The sequence below is a fragment of the Sebastes umbrosus genome, chromosome 3, assembly GCF_015220745.1.
Source record: "Sebastes umbrosus isolate fSebUmb1 chromosome 3, fSebUmb1.pri, whole genome shotgun sequence".
NCBI lineage: Eukaryota > Metazoa > Chordata > Actinopteri > Perciformes > Sebastidae > Sebastes > Sebastes umbrosus.
This window is the reverse complement of record NC_051271.1, coordinates 27807399-27825807: the sequence shown is the minus strand read 5'-3', so window position 1 is coordinate 27825807 and position 18409 is coordinate 27807399. Positions and strand designations below refer to the sequence as shown.

Genomic DNA, 18409 nt, shown 5'->3' with positions numbered 1-18409 from the left:
TTATTGTTACCAAATTACAGCATGGCTTTTTCTATGGTGTTCCTCAAGGTCTTGGTGTCTTAATGTTGTATTTTGGAGGGATTATTTATCATTTTCATCAATTCTCAAGTGGTAAAAAATTGTTAAATTTAGCACCAAATCTGTGTAACAAATGGTATTGACAAACTTAATGGGAATGGCCATCATAATGTTCTAAGCCCTTATACACTTTCACAATTTTCTATGTGACATCTACTGTTGACCTGCTATCTCCCCCTAAAGACCCCCTGTAGCCCACTAAAAAAGACAAAAACGGGTCTATTGTGGTTCTCAGAGGACAGCAGTAAAGTACCTGAACGACTAACTGTATCACTGTACCACTATACTGTATTTCAAGATGCATTATTATATTATGTCACATTAGGTCCAGAGAGGTAGTGGAGAGGTCACACTGAAGAGAGAGCACATCACACAGACCTTCCCAAACATCAACGACCTGGTGGGGAGTTCCATATTTGTAGCTGTCAGTGTGCTGACAGAGAGCGGTAAGAAAAAAAGACTGTGTGTTTGGGCCTATTCAGTATATTTGAAAAAAGAAAATAAAGATATCAGGATACGTTTTTCTGGATTGTGAACAGATTAAAAAACAAACTCTTTTAAGTTTGTGTGTGAATGTGTTTGTGTTTCTGCATCAACTCACAGGTAGTGAAATGGTGGAGGCAGAGTTGAGAAGTATCCAGATTGTCACATCACCTTACACCATCCACTTCAAGAAAACGCCCAAATATTTCAAACCAGGAATGTCCTTCGATGTTGCGGTAAGTACACTTGTTTACATTTACATAAACTGACAGCATATGTATGGCTTATGGCTTGGTACTTCCTGGCAACAAACAAAAAATGTTCTCAGACATAGAGGGGGATTATAAGAGGACATTTATTTAAAAACAAACATTATGTTCGTACTACAATTTGTGGGGTGAATATATGAAATGTTATAGATGAAGAAAAATTAAGTAAAGTAAAATTATAAATCCATTCAAGAAAAGATGTATAAAATGTTTTAGAGAGGTACAGGGATGAGGAAGGGGCCTTGTCTCTCTCGGGACTGTGAAGCTCATTGTTGATGTTGTTGTTATTGTTTTTTTTTATGTTAAGATGATTATTTGTGTGTATGTGATAAACATTAAGTTCATTGTTTAAGTTATAGAAAGGAGTAGGACCATATATAAGTGTTTACTTCTGCCTTTTCGGACATACAATATTTATTTATTAAATTTATTTAGAATTTACTGTATATGTTTACTGTTATTTTATTGGTTATTCTTATTATTTGTTACATGTTCAAAATAAATCAATCTAATCAAATGGCTATATTTCTAAATCCTTCACTGAAAACATTTCATAACTGAAATATAGTTACTCTTTGAAAACACAAATGGCAGTATGTCCTAAATATAAAAGTCACATAATGTTTATTACGATATAAAGGCAGACATGTGAGATTCCAGAGAAAAAGAAATTCATCCATCAACAGTTTAGGTCGCCATAAACTACCTGAGTCTTAAACTTAGTGCACAGCACTAAAAACTAATCTAATAACATGAGTTTGACCTTAATAAGGTGTATTTTAATAAGACAGTTGGACGTTTTCTGATTGTTCAGCTGTTTGTGTCTCTGATGGCAGGTTGAAGTTGTGAATCCTGACGGCACTCCGGCACAAGGTGTTACAGTGGTGGTCGATCCAGGACAGGTGCAGGGCTTCACCGCAGCCAATGGCATGGCGAGGCTTATCATCAATACAGTGGCAGGGGAACCAAGACTGACAATCACCGTAAGTCTCTGAAATCTTTTACCCTTTTTGCATTATAGCCCAAATGGCCACTTAAACCTCCATTAATCGTCCATCCATTATCTGTAACCGATTATCCTATTCGGGTTCCCGGGGGGGGGCTGGAGCCAATCCCAGCTGACATTGGGCGAAGGCGGGGTACACCCTGGACAGGTCGCCAGACTATCACAGGGCTGACACAGAGAGACAGACAACCATTCACGCTCACATTCACACCTACGGACAATTTAGAGTCAACAATTAAACTAACCTGCTTGTCTTTGGACTGTGGGAGGAAACCGGATTCAAACCTGCTTGCTGTGAGGCGACAGTGCTAACCACTGCACCACCCTTCAGCCCCTACATTAATCAACATTTTTGATATTCACTTGAAGAGGTGAAATCAGCAGAGCTATCACCCAGCTCCTTGTTTTGGTTCTGCTGCTCAGACATTTACTGTACAGTATGTGAATGGTGAACTTCATCCTGTCAGTGTTATGTCTTTTGGTCATTCTATTTAGCAATTTTATATTGCTAGGCAGAACTATGGAAGTCAAAGCCTCAATAAGTTAAGATAGGATAGACATGGGACTTTTCAAGTATTATTTATTAAACTGTGTGTGTATGCTTACCTGTGTGTGTCTTTAATTGCAGGCAAAGACCAATGATCCTCGTTTAACACCTGATAGGCAAGCATCAGCCAGCATGTCTGCTCTCCCATATACCACTAAAAGCAACAACTACATCCACATAGGTAAGTTACATCTTGAAATGACATCAGATGATTAAAAACAAAGGTGGTGGCAGTGGCAAAGTATGCACCATGCGCTAAATCTGTTCTGTGTTCAGCACTCATCACAACATGTCACATTTGCAGGTGTGGATGCAGCTGAGCTGGACCTAGGAGACAACCTGAAAATCAACCTCAACCTCAACAGGCAGGAAAATCACGACACTGACATCACATACCTGGTGAGAGGTGTTTTACACCTGTGCTTGTGTGCACATGTGTAACTCTTTTTGTTGCGTCCCACGACTCATGTGTGATAAGTGCTGATGTATAAATCTGTGTCCCTAGATCCTGAGCAGAGGTCAGCTGGTGAAAAGTGGCCGTTACAGGACAAGAGGTCAAGTACTGATTTCCTTGATAGTTCCCATTACCAAAGAAATGCTGCCATCGTTCCGCATCATAGCCTACTACCATACAAATGGCAATGAATTGGTATCAGACTCTGTTTGGGTGGATGTCAAGGACTCCTGCATGGGCTTGGTGAGTCACACAACACTGATGTAACGAAAAGGCAAACAAGACACCCATGCACAACCTGATAAAGTTATTTGTATACTTCTCTGATATATTTTTATGTATGAAACAAATTCAAAACTGCACGTCTCATTCACTGATTCACATTTAGCTGAGGCTGGAATCATCGAGACCCGCTCCATCCTATGAGCCTCGAATGATGTTTGGTCTGAAGGTCACAGGAGATCCAGAGGCCACAGTGGGATTGGTGGCAGTTGACAAAGGCGTCTACGTCCTAAACAACAAGCACCGCCTCACCCAGAAAAAGGCAATTTCTTTATTTCATAATTATCTTTGAGAATATTTGAAATGGCTTAAATTCAAAAAGCTATGTATAAAAAAAAATTCACACATTAACTGTCAATTTTGTTAGCTTTTGGCTTCAAATAATATCCGGTGTAAGTTTGTCCTGCAGCAAATACATTGCATGAGTAAATGTGTCTCATTCCTACCTGCTCAGGTGTGGGACATTGTCGAGAAGCACGACACAGGCTGCACACCAGGTGGAGGGAAGGACGGTATGGGTGTGTTCTACGATGCCGGGCTGTTGTTTGAGTCCAACACGGCTTCTGGTACTCCCTACAGACAAGGTGACGCTACTTTACCCTCCCCTTCTCTGAACATGCCTCTCTTTAGGCTCAATGAAATATCTCTAACTAGGAGAAGTGGGCACATGGACCTTTATTCATCACCTACAGTCAAATGCTTTTATATAAGTGAGGACCTAGTGGACAGTAGAAGAACTGCATCTTAAAGGGTCTTTTCAACCAGATGACATTATTCTTGCTCCCCTTTGTTGGTATCTGGACATGCAGATAGTTTCAGAGACACTGTTTCTGAAATCACTCGTTGCTGTGTAGTTTTTTTAATTCTTCAGTGCTGCGAGCACCACAAACAGAGAGCCAGAATCTCAAACAGATGTCTTACACTTTGGGCACATAAAACCAACACTATACCACTTGGGGTAAGTGAGATAATTTGGTTGAACCGACGCTTTGAGGCATTTCCATATTAACATTAACACTGGTCACTGCCACATGAGCTGATCATGATCCCTCCTGTTTGTTAGGGCTTTTAAAAGATGTTTTATTCTAATAAAGCATTTATACAATCTTTTAACATTTCAACAAATGAGGTGAGCAATTGTAGATCATATTTTCTCACACCCACACCCTGTCAATGTGTCCAACCAGATAAACCATCTCTAAAGCATCAACTAAACCACGCAAAACTCAAGTCTGGGTCCAACATGTTAAAGATCTTGTCTGTGTTGCATTTCCAGAATTGAAATGTCCGGCCCCCAGCAGGAGGAAACGAGCCCCTACTGTAATGGATGTCATAACCAGCTTACGTAAGAACCACAGCTCTAAACTACCCAATAACCACATATTCAGTCACTCAGTTCAGGACTTTGGATTTTGACAATACTCATCTTTGCCATGTTATATATTAGTCTTTTCCTCCATTTCCCATTTAGTTTTTTTGTTTTTTTGTTTTTCCTTATTCAAATCCTTATTGTTATCTTATTCTTGTACTCCATGTCTTCTCACCTCTGTCTCTCCTCTACAACCCTCTTTCTTTCCAGTGAGTCAATATAACGACCAACTGCAGCGTGACTGTTGTTCGGAAGGCATGAGGCCTACCCTCCTCTCATACAGCTGTGAGAGGCGCGCCGAGTACATCCTTGATGGCGCAACCTGTGTCGCTGCCTTCCTGCACTGCTGCAAGGAGATGGAAACCCAGCGATCTGAGAAGAAGGAGGATAGCCTCCTACTGGCTCGCAGTAAGAGACGGGGACAAGGGATGGGTGGTTACTATTCATGGTCATACTTACGAAACAATCAAAATGATAACCTTTTTAATGACACTTTAGGTGAGGAGGATGACAACAGTTACATGGACAGCAATGAAATTGTTTCTCGCACCAAGTTCCCTGAAAGTTGGCTGTGGTTAGATGTCCATCTGCCTGCTTGCCCTCGACATACACCTAACTGGTGAGTAAACTGAAATATACACAGAAAAAATACACTGATAACTTCACACCGACACCACTAGGATTCAAAGGTACCTCTCAAAGTGTTGACACTTTTCTTTGTTTCAGTGACACCACATCATTGACGAAAAATGTTCCTTTGCAAGACTCGATCACAACCTGGCAGATCACTGGCATTAGTCTGTCAAAAACTCACGGTGAGGATTCAGTGACTAAAATCTGTCATGTGTTTTAGTTGTGCCTCTAACCTTAAACCTCTATCATCCCTTTACACCTTTCTCTCTCTCTCCCTTTCTCTGTTTCATCACTTCTTTTTTAATCCCTCTCATCTTAAAGGAATCTGTGTTGGCGCTCCGTTGGAAGTGATTGTCCGAAAGGAATTCTTCATTGATCTCAGGCTGCCGTACTCTGCTGTACGTGGAGAGCAGCTAGAAGTTAAGGCAATCCTCCACAACTACAGCCCCGATGATGTCACCGTAAGTCTGGGTTGCCCTGCTCTGGTGTTTTATGCCAGAGACAATGAGGCCATGATATTTTTCTCAAAGAGTTTGCAACAAAAGAGCAAAAGCAACAGTAAATATTGGACCGACTTACAACGTGTGGCAAAAAAAGGGAATGAATGAATTCTTTTCCATGGTGGTCGGCCCAAGAACTGAGGGAAACCTTACTGCAATATTTACAGTGTACCTTCAAGATCAAATTGATCCTATAGGAAACAATGTAAAGCATAAAATGTCTTCAAATTAGGGAAGCATCTTTGATCAACTACACATACTTCAATATCTTTTTTCCATCGTTGTCCTGTTCTCAAGGTGCGTGTGGATCTGATTGAGCAGGAACACGTGTGCAGCGCAGCTTCTAAGCGTGGGAAGTATCGTCAGGAGGTCAAAATTGGGCCCCAAACTACACGATCTGTACCCTTCATCATTATTCCCATGAAAGACGGACAATACAGCATTGAGGTCAAAGCAGCTGTTAAAGATTCGTCGCTCCATGACGGAATCATGAAGATGCTGCGGGTGGTGGTAAGAGAAACGGGAAACGAACAGCGATCTCCTGTGTTAAAGTCAGTATAGGGAAACGGACATCTTTTGAGGCGTAACTTTGATGCAAATGTATACTGTATCAGCTTTTCAACATAAACTGTAAATAAGAGAGACAGTTAACAATCAAGCCGTATTTTATTTCGTTACACACCAGCAGATAACGATTACTCAAAAACAGTTGTTTATTTCTAACCTTTGTCCTAACTGTTGCTTTTCCAGCCTGAAGGTGTGCTGGTTAAATCTCCTCAGATTATAACTCTAGACCCCACTAAAAAAGGTGTAGGTGAGTTTACACATTAAACCGCTATATCATGTAGTAATTTGCTAATATTACATTTTTATCACTTGCTAATTGATCCCCCAACGTGCCCACTGTTTAACCCTTTAGATGGTAAACAAGAAGAAACTCTCAACAGTGGAATTCCTAGGAAAGATTTGGTTCCAAACACACCTACGAATACACAGATCTCTGTGACAGGTGAGATGTGATGATATATTTGGGCACATTATGCAATATAGTGCCAGTTACAATGAACTCTGCATTGGTGTAAATTGTTATTGGTCTTATTGGGAAATGAATGACCACCTCACTAGTTTTGGGGGACCTTTGCATGTTTATTTAGTTACTAATGTTTAGTTTTTTTCTGTTTGTGTTTGTGCATGCAGGGAGAGAACAAGTTTCTTCACTGGTGGAGAACGCCGTTAGTGGGAACTCTATGGGTACTCTGATCTACCAGCCCTCAGGCTGCGGAGAACAGAACATGATCCACATGACCCTGCCTGTCATTGCAGCCACATATTTGGACAAAACCAACCAGTGGGAAGCTGTGGGCTTTCAGAAACGTAACGAAGCCCTCCAACACATCAAGTACGGTAGGCTCACAGATGTGTTTATTAGCACACATACCAGAAATGTCATTGATGCCCCTCTGTGTGGGATTTTAAAGTTCCTGACGTGGCAGAAGTGGTATAAAAAAAAGAACAGCGTAGTAGACAGCAATGCATGCGATGCTACTCCTTCCCCACAGATCCAGGCTAGGGACACTGACAATTAATGGTCTGAATGCAACACATAGTCTCATAGACTTCAGAAGTTTTCACCAGGATTGTCTTATACAAACAAAAACGTATGCCGCTAGAATCATTTGAAAAATGCTATAATCACAGGAAAAAAATGTAAGAGGACTCCTCAAACTGGTTTTGTGTTTTTGTTTGTGTCCAGGCTACCAGAAAGAGCTTGCCTACAGAAAACGTGATGGGTCTTATGCTGCGTTTCCCCATCGCCAAAGTAGCACCTGGTGAGGCATTCAAACATCTTTGAACTCATAATGGTTTCCACATCCTCCTATAACTTAACTTGACTGTGATGACAATATTGTGTATTTCATGGGCAAATAAATGAAACTAAACTTCTCCTCTCCTCTCCTGTCTAAGGCTGACAGCCTATGTTGCCAAGGTGTTTGCCATGGCCAACAGTCTGGTGGCAGTGCAAAGAAAAGACATCTGTGACGCTGTTAAGTTTCTGATTCTCAACACGCAGCAACCTGACGGCTTGTTTAGAGAACTTGGACCGGTGATCCACGGAGAGATGATTGTGCGTGCACTGATTTCATTAACATCAATACTTCATCTTAGTGCTACAAAAATAGCGAGATGAAAACAATTACATATCATTGACTATAATCTATAATCTCTGTGTGTGCATGTGTAGGGTGATGTGCGCGGCGGAGATTCAGATGCCTCCATGACGGCCTTCTGCCTCATTGCCATGCAGGAGTCACGTACACTATGTACTGCAACTGTTAATGTGAGTAACTCATCTGCATACAATGTTTTCTTTTTTTCCCCCCTCACTGCATTTGTTTCTTCATTTACTGACTCACTAGTGATGGGCGAAATTGCAAGTTATCACTCTTAACTAGGGCTGTTAATCGATTCAAATAGTTAATCGCGATTAATCACAAATTCATCGTACATTTTTTTATCTGTTCAAAATGCACCTTAAAGGGAGATTTGTCAAGTATTTAATACTCTTATCAACATAGGAGTGGGAAAATATGCTTCTTTATGCAAATGTATGTATATATTTATTATTGGAAAGCATTTAACAACACAAAACAATGACAGATATTGTCCATAAACCCTCACAGGTACTGCATTTAGCATAAAATACATGCTAAAATCACAACATGGCAAACTCAAGCCCAACAGGCAGCAACAGCTGTCAGTGTGTCAGTGTGCTGACTTGACTATGACTTGCCCCAAACTGCATGTGATTATCATAAAGTGGGCATGTCTGTAAAGGGGAGACTCGTGGGTACCCAGAGAACCCATTTTTATTCACATATCTTGAGGTCAGAGGTCAAAAGACACCTTTGAAAATAGCCATGCCAGTTTTTCCTTGACAAAATTATTATTATATGTTATTTAGCCTCCTTCGCGATAAGCTAGTGTGACATGGTTGAATTCCTGAGGTTTTCTAGTTTCATTTGATGCCAGTATCTTCACTCTAGCTTTAAAACTGAGCCTGCTACAACCTACAAATCAGAAGTTGCATTAAACAAATTAGTGGCGTTAAAACAAATTTGCGTGAACGCATTATCGCGTTAACTTTGACAGCCCTCTTAACACAGTCCCATGCTGCTTCAGCAGGTGGACAGACCTGTCGTTTCTAGTTACAGTTGCTAAACTAAAATTGGGATATTGCTGTTCAAGGAGAGGGTTTAGTGAATGGTCAATTGTGCTAAAATGATTCTTTCAAAGAATTTGACACATTCAAATTCAAAACGACATTTGATGCCAACCCTTAGTCTTGTATTTGTATGGAAGCATTAAATCCACACCCCAATAGTAACTGTAACTGATGGCGGCTCAGTCTAGCTCGCAAGACACAGAAGAAGGTAAGAGAGGGGACAATCCGGTCTATTGTCCCAGGATCAAATGTTTCCTGAACAGAATGGGATATTAAAAATAGATGGATCACTGTTATCTGGCTCTTCTCCCATTTCTCCTAATTTTCTTTTCCTTCTGTCCAGAGTCTGCCAGGCAGTATCGACAAAGCAGTAGCATATCTGGAAAGACGTCTGCCCAGCCTCACCAACCCATATGCTGTTGCCATGACGTCATATGCCCTGGCCAATGAAAACAAACTGAATCGCGAGATCCTCTACAGGTTTGCCTCCCCAGGTATTTCTGTAACATTAAATATTCCAAGATGATGTCTTGGGGAATTGTTAGTAAACTGAGCTTGTTCCAGGTAGAGCATACAGTAGTAATACAAAATATACTTGTGTGTCTTCCTCAGCGTTGTCCCACTGGCCGACACCTAAGGGGCGTGTTTACACACTGGAGGCCACAGCTTACGCTCTCCTCGCTCTGGTCAAGGCCAAGGTGAGCATCTGCCACATGTGTGTGTTTCACCAGGATGTCCTGCTACAGAAAACATACAACTGAGTCCTCATCCATGCTGCCTCACTAACAGGGTAGAGGGTTTGGAAACAAAGTCAGTGAAGCAATGAAATGTTGCTTACAGTAGCTTTTACACTTTTTAAATAACCATATTTGGCAAACATTATTGACCTTTTACACTACTGCTACCACTTCACAGAGCACTTCATGATTATCTCGATAGGTATTTGAAGGCATTTTTTTCTGCCTCACTTGCAATGACTTAGTTATGACATAGTTATAAAAACAAGGTACTGACTTGAACATCCTGCAAGGCACAATCACACAATAATAACACACATTTGACAAAAACAGATTATTTGTGATTGATTGCTTTTATCAGGAAAGTTTCAAGTAGCTGCTGTTTGATGGTGCCATAATAGGGAAACTATATGGTAGGTTTTGGAAACTTACAGGTTACAATCTAAAATGTAACTGTACCAGAATCAGGAGTTCTCTCTATTTTCACTAAAGCTGTTTTATAAATGCAAATGCACAGTTAACCATGGACAATTTCAACCATTTACTTGCCTTCTGTTAATAAAGGCCTATGAAGACGCCAGACCTATTGTGAGATGGTTCAACCAACAGCAGAAGGTGGGCGGAGGCTATGGATCAACTCAGGTAACACAGACCCTTCTCTCCATCTTATGTTTACTTATAACTGTTTACTGTATGTCTAAGTCTTGTTTTCTCCCCCTCACTCGTTTTCTCTCTAGGCTACCATAATAGTGTACCAGGCTATAGCAGAGTACTGGTCCAGCGCTAGAGAACCAGAGTATGATCTGAATGTGGACATCTTGTTGCCGGGCAGGTTAAGGCCTGACAAGTACAACTTCAACATCACCAACCACTACACCACCAGAACATCTGAAGTGAGCGCACACAGAAACAGACTCCCAGTGGTTCATTAACATCATCAGTCCTGTTGTTTTCTGTATGTTTCTACTGCTGATCCCTGACTGTGTGTGTGTGTGTGTTTATGTGCGTATTTAAATTCCTACAGTTCAATGATATAAACCAGAACGTGAAAGTGAACGCCACGGGTTCAGGAGAAGCAACGGTGACAGTAAGTACAATATGTTTTTATATTCTTCTATATATTTATCATCTGTTGATTACTGATGTGTGCTTTTTGAATCTCAGATACAACCAAATACATTTTTATACTAGACAGATGTCTATTAGTTTATCACATATTAAGATGCACTTTTGTCTATGTGACAGATGGTGTCTCTGTATTACGCTATGCCTAAAGAAAAGGAGAGTGACTGTCAGAAGTTTAACATGTCAGTGCAGCTCATCACAGGTAATTTGGTGCCCTCCTCCTCTTCCTGTTTATTTGTCTTCATTTGTTGTCATTTTATCCGTTTGTTTCTGCCAAGTACCTTATGAGAAAAGACTCAACTAAATACTCAGTTACTCAATACAATGTTTTGCTCCTACAGACAAAATTGAAGAGGATGAGAAGATATACAAGCTGAGAATAGAGGTTTTGTAAGTACAATCAAGAAGTCATCCTGACAAGTGTTACAGTAACATGGCTTTATACACAACATGTTCTAACCAGATATGGCCCCTACAACACTTCACTTCTTAACCTCTCTGTTTCCTCATCATTTTAAATTGTCCTGCCTTCTGTGTGCGATTTCTTCGAATTTGAGCTCATTTGAGCTGCTCATTCCCAATCATTTAACCCTCTGAGACCCACAATAGACCCATTTTTGTCTTTTTTAGGGGACTACAGGGGGTCTTTAGGGGGAGATAGCAGGTCAACTGTAGTGTGTCACACAGAAGTGGTGTACATCATCTGAAAGCTGGGAACCTGAAGATTAATTTGAGATGCAGTTTATTGTGTGTCAAGTTGTTCTAATCATAAATCAGAAATAAACATGATTTAATTAATTTATTGATTATTCAATAGAAATTGTGAAAGTGTATGAGGGTTTAGAACATTATGATGGGCGTCCCCACGCTCTATTATGTCTCATAAGTTGTTGCAGCAATTTTTGGGTTGATACCATTTGTTACAAAGATTTGGTGCTAAATTTAACCATTGTTTTACCACTCGAGAACTGATAAAAATGATCAATAATCCCTCCAAAATACCACATTAAGACACCGAGACCTCGAGGAATACCATACCACATTTGGTATGAAAAACTCTTGACATTTTAGATTTCTGCATGAATTGGATTTTTCTACGATTGGATGGCGAGAACTTCTGTTCTAGAAACTGCTCAGACGCCCCCTTATTGTCAATCTAGCTAGCAAAGCCATCCATCCTCTGAATGCTCTAGGTCTCTAGTTTGTGGTCGTAAAGTTCCATGAGGCTGTGATTATCCTAGAGGTCACCACAGGTCATTGTATACAGTGAGGTCAAGTTTCAAAAGATGGTCTCATTACAATGAAATGGCTACTATGGGGACTAACATCATCACACATGAATACAGTTGGATCATTGGATCCAAAAGAGATCCACATATGATATCTGTACCTTCACTCTAGCTCTAAAACTCAACCTGCTAGAGTCTCTGAAAGACAGGAAAGTCGGTCGGGATCGCCCGCGAGGGTTAAATTGTATTTGAAACATCATTCTTTCTCTTAATCTTCTTTATGCTGTTATTTAATTATTCTTCTGTCCGTTCTGTGTACAGGTATAAGGACAGGGAGCACGATGCATCCATGTCAGTCTTGGATATTGGCTTGCTAACTGGCTTCACGGTTAACACAAAGGACCTGGACTTAGTAAGAACTTACAGATCCACTTATACCCACATACAGTTCACAAGTCAGTGTTTATGGTTCAGAGAAACAAAATGTTTTTTATGGTTTAGAAAGTTGTCTGACTGTGTGTGTTTGTGTGTAGTTGTCCAAAGGACGTGCTCGCACTATTGCAAAATATGAGATGAACACAGTCCTGTCAGAAAGAGGCTCGCTCATCATCTACCTGGACAAGGTAAGATATCACTGTTTCCTACCTCTATACTTTTCTCTCTGCCTTGTTGTTTGTGTATTTATCTCCATCTCACCTTTGTCCACAGGTTTCTCACACACGACCAGAGGAGATCACTTTTAGGCTCCATCAGAAGATGGAAGTGGGCATCTTACAACCAGCTGCTGTGTCTGTCTATGAATACTATGACCGTGAGTCTCAGACACACTTAGGAACATATGATGCCTCCATGTACTTTACTGACAGTGGATGTCCGAGTAGATAACACCATGGATAAGCAGGCATTATTACATTTTCAATGTATTTAATGTGCATTTTCTGATCACACATACCACAAATCTTTCTCTCCCATCGCAGAAACACGTTGTGTGAAGTTCTACCATCCAGAGAGGAGAGCTGGACAGCTACTGCGGCTCTGTAGAGGGGATGAATGCACATGTGCTGAAGGTAAACAGGATGATGTCAAACTTGTTAAGTGCTTGGTTACCTACTGCGCATGTGTTACCCACTGCGCATGTGTTACCTACTGCCCATGTGTTACCCACTGCGCATGTGTTACCTACTGCGCATGTGTTAAGAGTATTACTTTAGGATTTGTCGATGTGCTGGCTTTGGCCACTGTTGTTGATGTCGAGCTCAAGTTTGAGTAAAGTCTAACTATGCAAAGTTGTCGTTGGAGTTATTGATCTAATATTGGTAGCAGAGGATGTCCGCTGGCAATTACAAAGTTCCGCCGGCGTTTGACGAGAAGAAGTCCTACGACAGTTGGAAAAATGAGGTAGAAATCTGGAGGTTCGTTACCGACTTGGAGAAGAAGAAGCAGGCTTTGGCAGTTGCCTTGTCGCTAACGGGAAGAGCGAGGGACGGTGCGCTGGAAATCGCCGCAGTGGATTTAAACAAAGATGACGGAATGACTACACTTCTCACGAAACTGGATTCTGTGTTTTTGAAAGTGGAAAAAGATCGCCAGTACGATGCCTACACGGTGTTTGACCGCGCCACGAGAGAAAATGGCGTCTCTATGGTTAAGTTTAAAATGGAGCTTCCAGATGCTGTGTTGGCTTTCAAGCTACTAGATACTGCTGGACTTAATGTTAAAGACAAACAGTTGGCGCTTACGGCCTGTTCAAGCCTCATTTGTTAACATGAAGTCAGCCTTGAAGAGGATCTTTGGTGATAATACGTCACTAGAGGGTGCTCGTGAGCTGCGTGTGAGAGGGGATGCTGCTGATTCTGTTGACTCTGCCTACTACACATACTACACACGCTTCACCGGCAGGCCTGAAAGCAAGCCAGCTTCACACTTTCCTGCGGCTGTTCAGAGCACAAATCCACTCCACAGATATGGAAAAAGATCAAGATGTGCAGTTTTCCAAAGCACATATCACTGGGCAAAGGACTGTCCACACAAAAATGAACATGCAAAATTGACTGAGGATGAGAGACTGACAGATGTTGAAGAATACAACATTACTTTGTTGTCAAAAGAATCATTGTCTGACACAGAGATCTTCATGGTGGAAGCCTTAGGATCAGCTGTTATTGACACAGCTTGCCCCAGAACTGTGTGTGGAGAAAAATGGCTTGATGATTACGTCAGTGGACTAACAAAGACTGAGTTATTGAAAATGAAGGACACAAAGAGTGTAAGATCATTCAAGTTTGGTGATGGGAGAATTGTTCATTCTACAAAAAAAGTCAAAATTCCAGCTATGATAGGACAGACTAAATGTAAAATTGAAACAGAAGTTGTCCCAGTAGATATCCCATTGCTTTTAAGCAAAACTTCACTGAAAAGAGCAGGTGCTGTTTTGGACATTGAAAATGACAAAGCCACTATGTTTAAGCAACCAGTGAAACTTGACCTGACATCTTCAGGACATTATTGTGTGAACATAAGAGATGAGAGTAACACAGATGAAAACGAGATCCAAACTGAGGATGACATTCTCACTGTGACAGAAAACATGACAACAAAGGAAAAACAGAAAGTTCTGTTGAAACTACACAAACAGTTTGGACATGCTTCAGCCGACAGACTGAAAAAACTACTGGCCTGTTCAGGTAATGATGATGATGAATGCATCACAATTCTCCAGGACATTGTAAACAAATGTGAGACATGCATCAGATATAGGAAACCAAAGCAAAAGCCGGCAGTAGGCTTGCCTATGGCCTCAACCTACAATGAAACTGTAGCTGTGGACTTACATGAGCTAGAGACAGGAGTGTGGTACCTGCACGCCATTGACCACTTCACACGCTTCAGTGCAGGGAGCATTGTCACCACTAAGAAACCCAGGGAGATTGTGAAACACTTTATTCATTGCTGGATAAGTGTTCATGGTCCTCCACGCAGACAGTTCAGTGACAATGGGGGGGAATTCAACAACGAAGAAATGAGAAACATGGCTGAAAGCTACAACATTGAAGTGAAGACAACTGCAGCTTATAGCCCATGGAGCAATGGGCTTTTGGAAAGGCATAATCAAACCCTCACTGAAATCCTGTTGAAAGAGAAAAGAGACAATGGATGTGACTGGAAGACAGCCCTAGACTGGGCATTAATGGCAAAAAACTCTATGCACAATGTGCACGGCTATAGTCCTTACCAGCTGGTGTTCGGACAGAACCCAAATCTGCCTTCAGTTCTCACTGATAAGCCACCAGCTCTAGAGGGTACTAACATGAATACCTGGCTAGCCCAGCACAACGCAGCATTACATTCTGCAAGAAGAGCATTTACAGAAGCTGAATGCTCTGAGAGGATCCGAAGAGCACTTCGTAAACAACTGCGGCCCATTGATGACCGATACGAGACAGGCGACAAAGTCTACTACAAACGGATGGATTGTACAGAATGGAAAGGTCCAGGTGTGGTCACCGGCCAAGATGGTGTGGGGATATTTGTGAGGCATGGAGGCACCTATGTCCGCGTACATCACTCCAGGCTTCGAAAGATAGATGGCTCACAAGCAGGGCCGGGAGAAATGGACAATCAGCTGGAAGTGACTGAAAATCATATCGCCTCAACCGAATCTGGGCCAAATGAGAATAACTATGACACTGAAAATGAAAGTGAAGAAGAGATGCTTACAAATGAATCTCTTGATGCTGAGGATAACAGTGAGCTCCCTCACACACCAATACAGCCTGAAAGGGGTAATCATGGTCAATCTGACGCCTCACAGACACACTCAATCTCGATTTGTGAAGGAATTAGGCTGAAAATTGGACAGTTAGTTACATATGCAGATAGTGGAAGTGGCCAAGCACACACTGCAAAAATCCTCAGCCGCGCAGGAAAAGCCACTGGAACATACAAAAACTGGTACAACTTGCAGTACACTGAGCCTGAAGAAATTTCTGGCACAACAGGGTCAGTTGACCTAGGACAAGTAGAAGATCTTCAGGTGCTTCCATCTGAGCATGCTCAGTTATGCGCTGACTGCCATGAAGATGACATACTTATTGTGAATGATGATGCCTTCATGTCTGCCAAACACGCTGAACTCAGCAACTGGACAAAGAATGAAGTGTTTGAGGAGGTGACAGATGAAGGCCAGAAATGTATCTCTACGAGGTGGGTGTGCACACTCAAGGAGACACCTGATGGTGTTGTACCTAAAGCTAGATTAGTTGCAAGGGGCTTTGAAGAAATGAACACTCAGGAGCTCCCACAAGACTCACCTACATGCGCCTCAGAGTCTCTGAAAATGATCATGGCTGTAATATGTCAAAAGAAATGACAGCTGAACTCCATGGACATTAAATCAGCCTTTTTACAGGGTAGAGTTAACCCGTAATGTCTACATCCGTCCTCCTCAAGAAGCTCAGAGCACAGGAACCCTATTGAAGTTGAAGAAGTGTGTTTATGGATTGGCAGATGCTTCTTTGTATTGGTACAACAGAGTGAAAGACACCATGCAGCAGTTGGGAGCTACTGTGTCACGAGTTGATCCAGCAGTGTTCTACTGGCTGGATGACTCCTGCAATGTGATGGGAGTTCTTGCCTGTCATGTCGATGATTTCATCTGGGGTGGTTCAGAAACGTTCTCCACAGCAGTCATCCCTCACTTGAAAACTGCTTTCCAAGTTGGACGTGAAGACCACAATAGCTTCAGCTACATTGGAATGGAGGTTCACTCATTGGAGGATGAGATACAGGTGCAACAAAGTATGTACATAAAAAATCTGCAACCCATTCCTGTGGACCCCACCAGAGCCACACAGCGAGAGGCTCCTCTAACAGACAATGAAACTGACATGCTAAAGTCTAAGATTGGACAAAAATTGTGGGTAGCAAAACAGAGTAGACCCGACATAATGTGTGACATATCCATCTTGGCATCCAGTACAAAGAATGCTACTGTTCAGACTCTGCACTGTGCAAACAAACTTATCAGACAACTGAAATCAGAAGAGGTGACCTTGAGGTTTCAGCACTTGGGAAAAGACAGCTCCCTTAAACTGGTGGTGTTCAGTGATTCCTCAATGGGAAACCTTCCAGACGGAGGCACTCAAGGCGGACACCTGGTCATGCTGATGGGAGAGAATGGAAGATTCTCACCTATATGCTGGCAGTCAAAGAGGATCAGGAGAGTTGTCCGAAGTATTTTAGCAGGAGAAAGTTTGGCACTTGCAGATGGCATCGACAGTGCAGTTTTCTTAGCTACTCTCTACTCAGAAGTTACCACAGGTGATTGCACACGTAACAATTTGCCCATTGTGTGTGTAACAGATAATCACTCTCTTCTTGATGCTGTTAAGTCCACCAAATCAGTCACCGAAAAGAGACTCTGACTCAAAATTAGCAGTGTCAAGGAGCTCATCCACTCAGGGACTATCCAGCAGATCATGTGGTCAGCTACCAAGGAGCAGCTTGCTGACTGCTTGACTAAGAAGGGACATCAGCACTTGTTCTACTGAGGGCTCTCAGTGAAGGTGTATGCCGACTTAAAGGCTAAATGGACTATACAACAAAAAACCTTTCTACCCTCAAACTGTTGTCGTTAAAGTTGCAGCTTTAAACCTGTGTATATGTTGAAGGTTTTAAATAACAGTAATGTTTGTTTTTTGTGACTGTTTTTCTTTAAAGAAAAAGGGGAGTTTGTTAAATGCTTGGTTACCTACTGCGCAAGTGTTACCTACTGCGCATGTGTTAAGGGTATTACTTTAGGATTTGTCGATGTGCTGGCTGTGGCCGCTGTTGTTGATGTCGAGCTCAAGTTTGAGTAAAGTCTAACTATGCAAAGTTGTCGTTGGAGTTATTGATCTAACAAAACTGACCTAATTTCTCTACTGTAAACACAAAAACACAACACGACTTACAACATACAACCGTTTTCTCTCTCGCTGAGTTGTACTCCTTGTGATGGTGTGGTATACCACCAGTAAAGTGTTACATTTCAGATCTGGTGAAGGAGATGGTTGTGGAATTTGGTTTTCAGTAACTCACCAGATTATAACGTAATCATTAGAATGTTCTGTCAGCGGCAACAAGCACCTGCAGGATCCTGTAGGATCAGAGCAGCAGTCGCTAAAGAATAACTCGCGAACATATTTAAATTGTGACTAAGAAACAGCTGCACTCATCCATCAACTCATCCACACACACCCACATGTGCTTATTTAATCAAGTCATTAGTTGTGTATTCACTTTGTGCCGATTGTGTATTTCCAGAGAACTGCAGTATGCAGAAGAAGGACAAAGTCAATAATGATCAGCGCACAACTAAGGTCTGTGAGAGTACACAGATCAGCAAAATAGACTTTGGTAAGAGAGTGTAAATGCACTGCATTTATGTAGCACTTTAATCCCCAAAATGTATGTGTTTGTGTGAGTAAGAGATTG

The 18409-nt window shown here is 41.6% G+C and overlaps 1 protein-coding gene across 12 annotated transcripts in view; it reads left to right on the top strand.

Moving 5' to 3' along the window:
• LOC119484800 (complement C3-like) overlaps positions 1-18409 on the top strand; it is a 74154-nt gene that overhangs the window by 5165 nt on the left and 50580 nt on the right. For 3 of the 12 annotated variants that reach the window (XR_005206123.1, XM_037763891.1, XM_037763886.1), the window contains exons 9-33: positions 404-524; positions 682-797; positions 1667-1813; positions 2465-2564; positions 2688-2782; positions 2889-3080; positions 3226-3381; positions 3574-3703; positions 4396-4464; positions 4699-4896; positions 4987-5107; positions 5215-5303; positions 5443-5582; positions 5919-6131; positions 6372-6435; positions 6541-6630; positions 6819-7025; positions 7375-7450; positions 7587-7746; positions 7864-7959; positions 9188-9338; positions 9457-9542; positions 10146-10223; positions 10319-10474; positions 10606-10668. Coding sequence is in view for 10 of the 12 variants with exons in the window: in XM_037763891.1 (XP_037619819.1) it covers positions 404-524; positions 682-797; positions 1667-1813; positions 2465-2564; positions 2688-2782; positions 2889-3080; positions 3226-3381; positions 3574-3703; positions 4396-4464; positions 4699-4896; positions 4987-5107; positions 5215-5303; positions 5443-5582; positions 5919-6131; positions 6372-6435; positions 6541-6630; positions 6819-7025; positions 7375-7450; positions 7587-7746; positions 7864-7959; positions 9188-9338; positions 9457-9542; positions 10146-10223; positions 10319-10474; positions 10606-10668 (3114 nt within the window). In the remaining 2 variants the exon portion in view is untranslated. Of the gene's footprint in view, positions 1-403; positions 525-681; positions 798-1666; positions 1814-2464; positions 2565-2687; positions 2783-2888; positions 3081-3225; positions 3382-3573; positions 3704-4395; positions 4465-4698; positions 4897-4986; positions 5108-5214; positions 5304-5442; positions 5583-5918; positions 6132-6371; positions 6436-6540; positions 6631-6818; positions 7026-7374; positions 7451-7586; positions 7747-7863; positions 7960-9187; positions 9339-9456; positions 9543-10145; positions 10224-10318; positions 10475-10605; positions 10669-10826; positions 10909-11047; positions 11097-12256; positions 12348-12468; positions 12559-12643; positions 12747-12912; positions 13003-18238; positions 18332-18409 lie in introns of all 12 variants that reach the window. The other 9 variants (XR_005206124.1, XM_037763893.1, XM_037763887.1 and 6 more) reach the window with 5 other exon arrangements.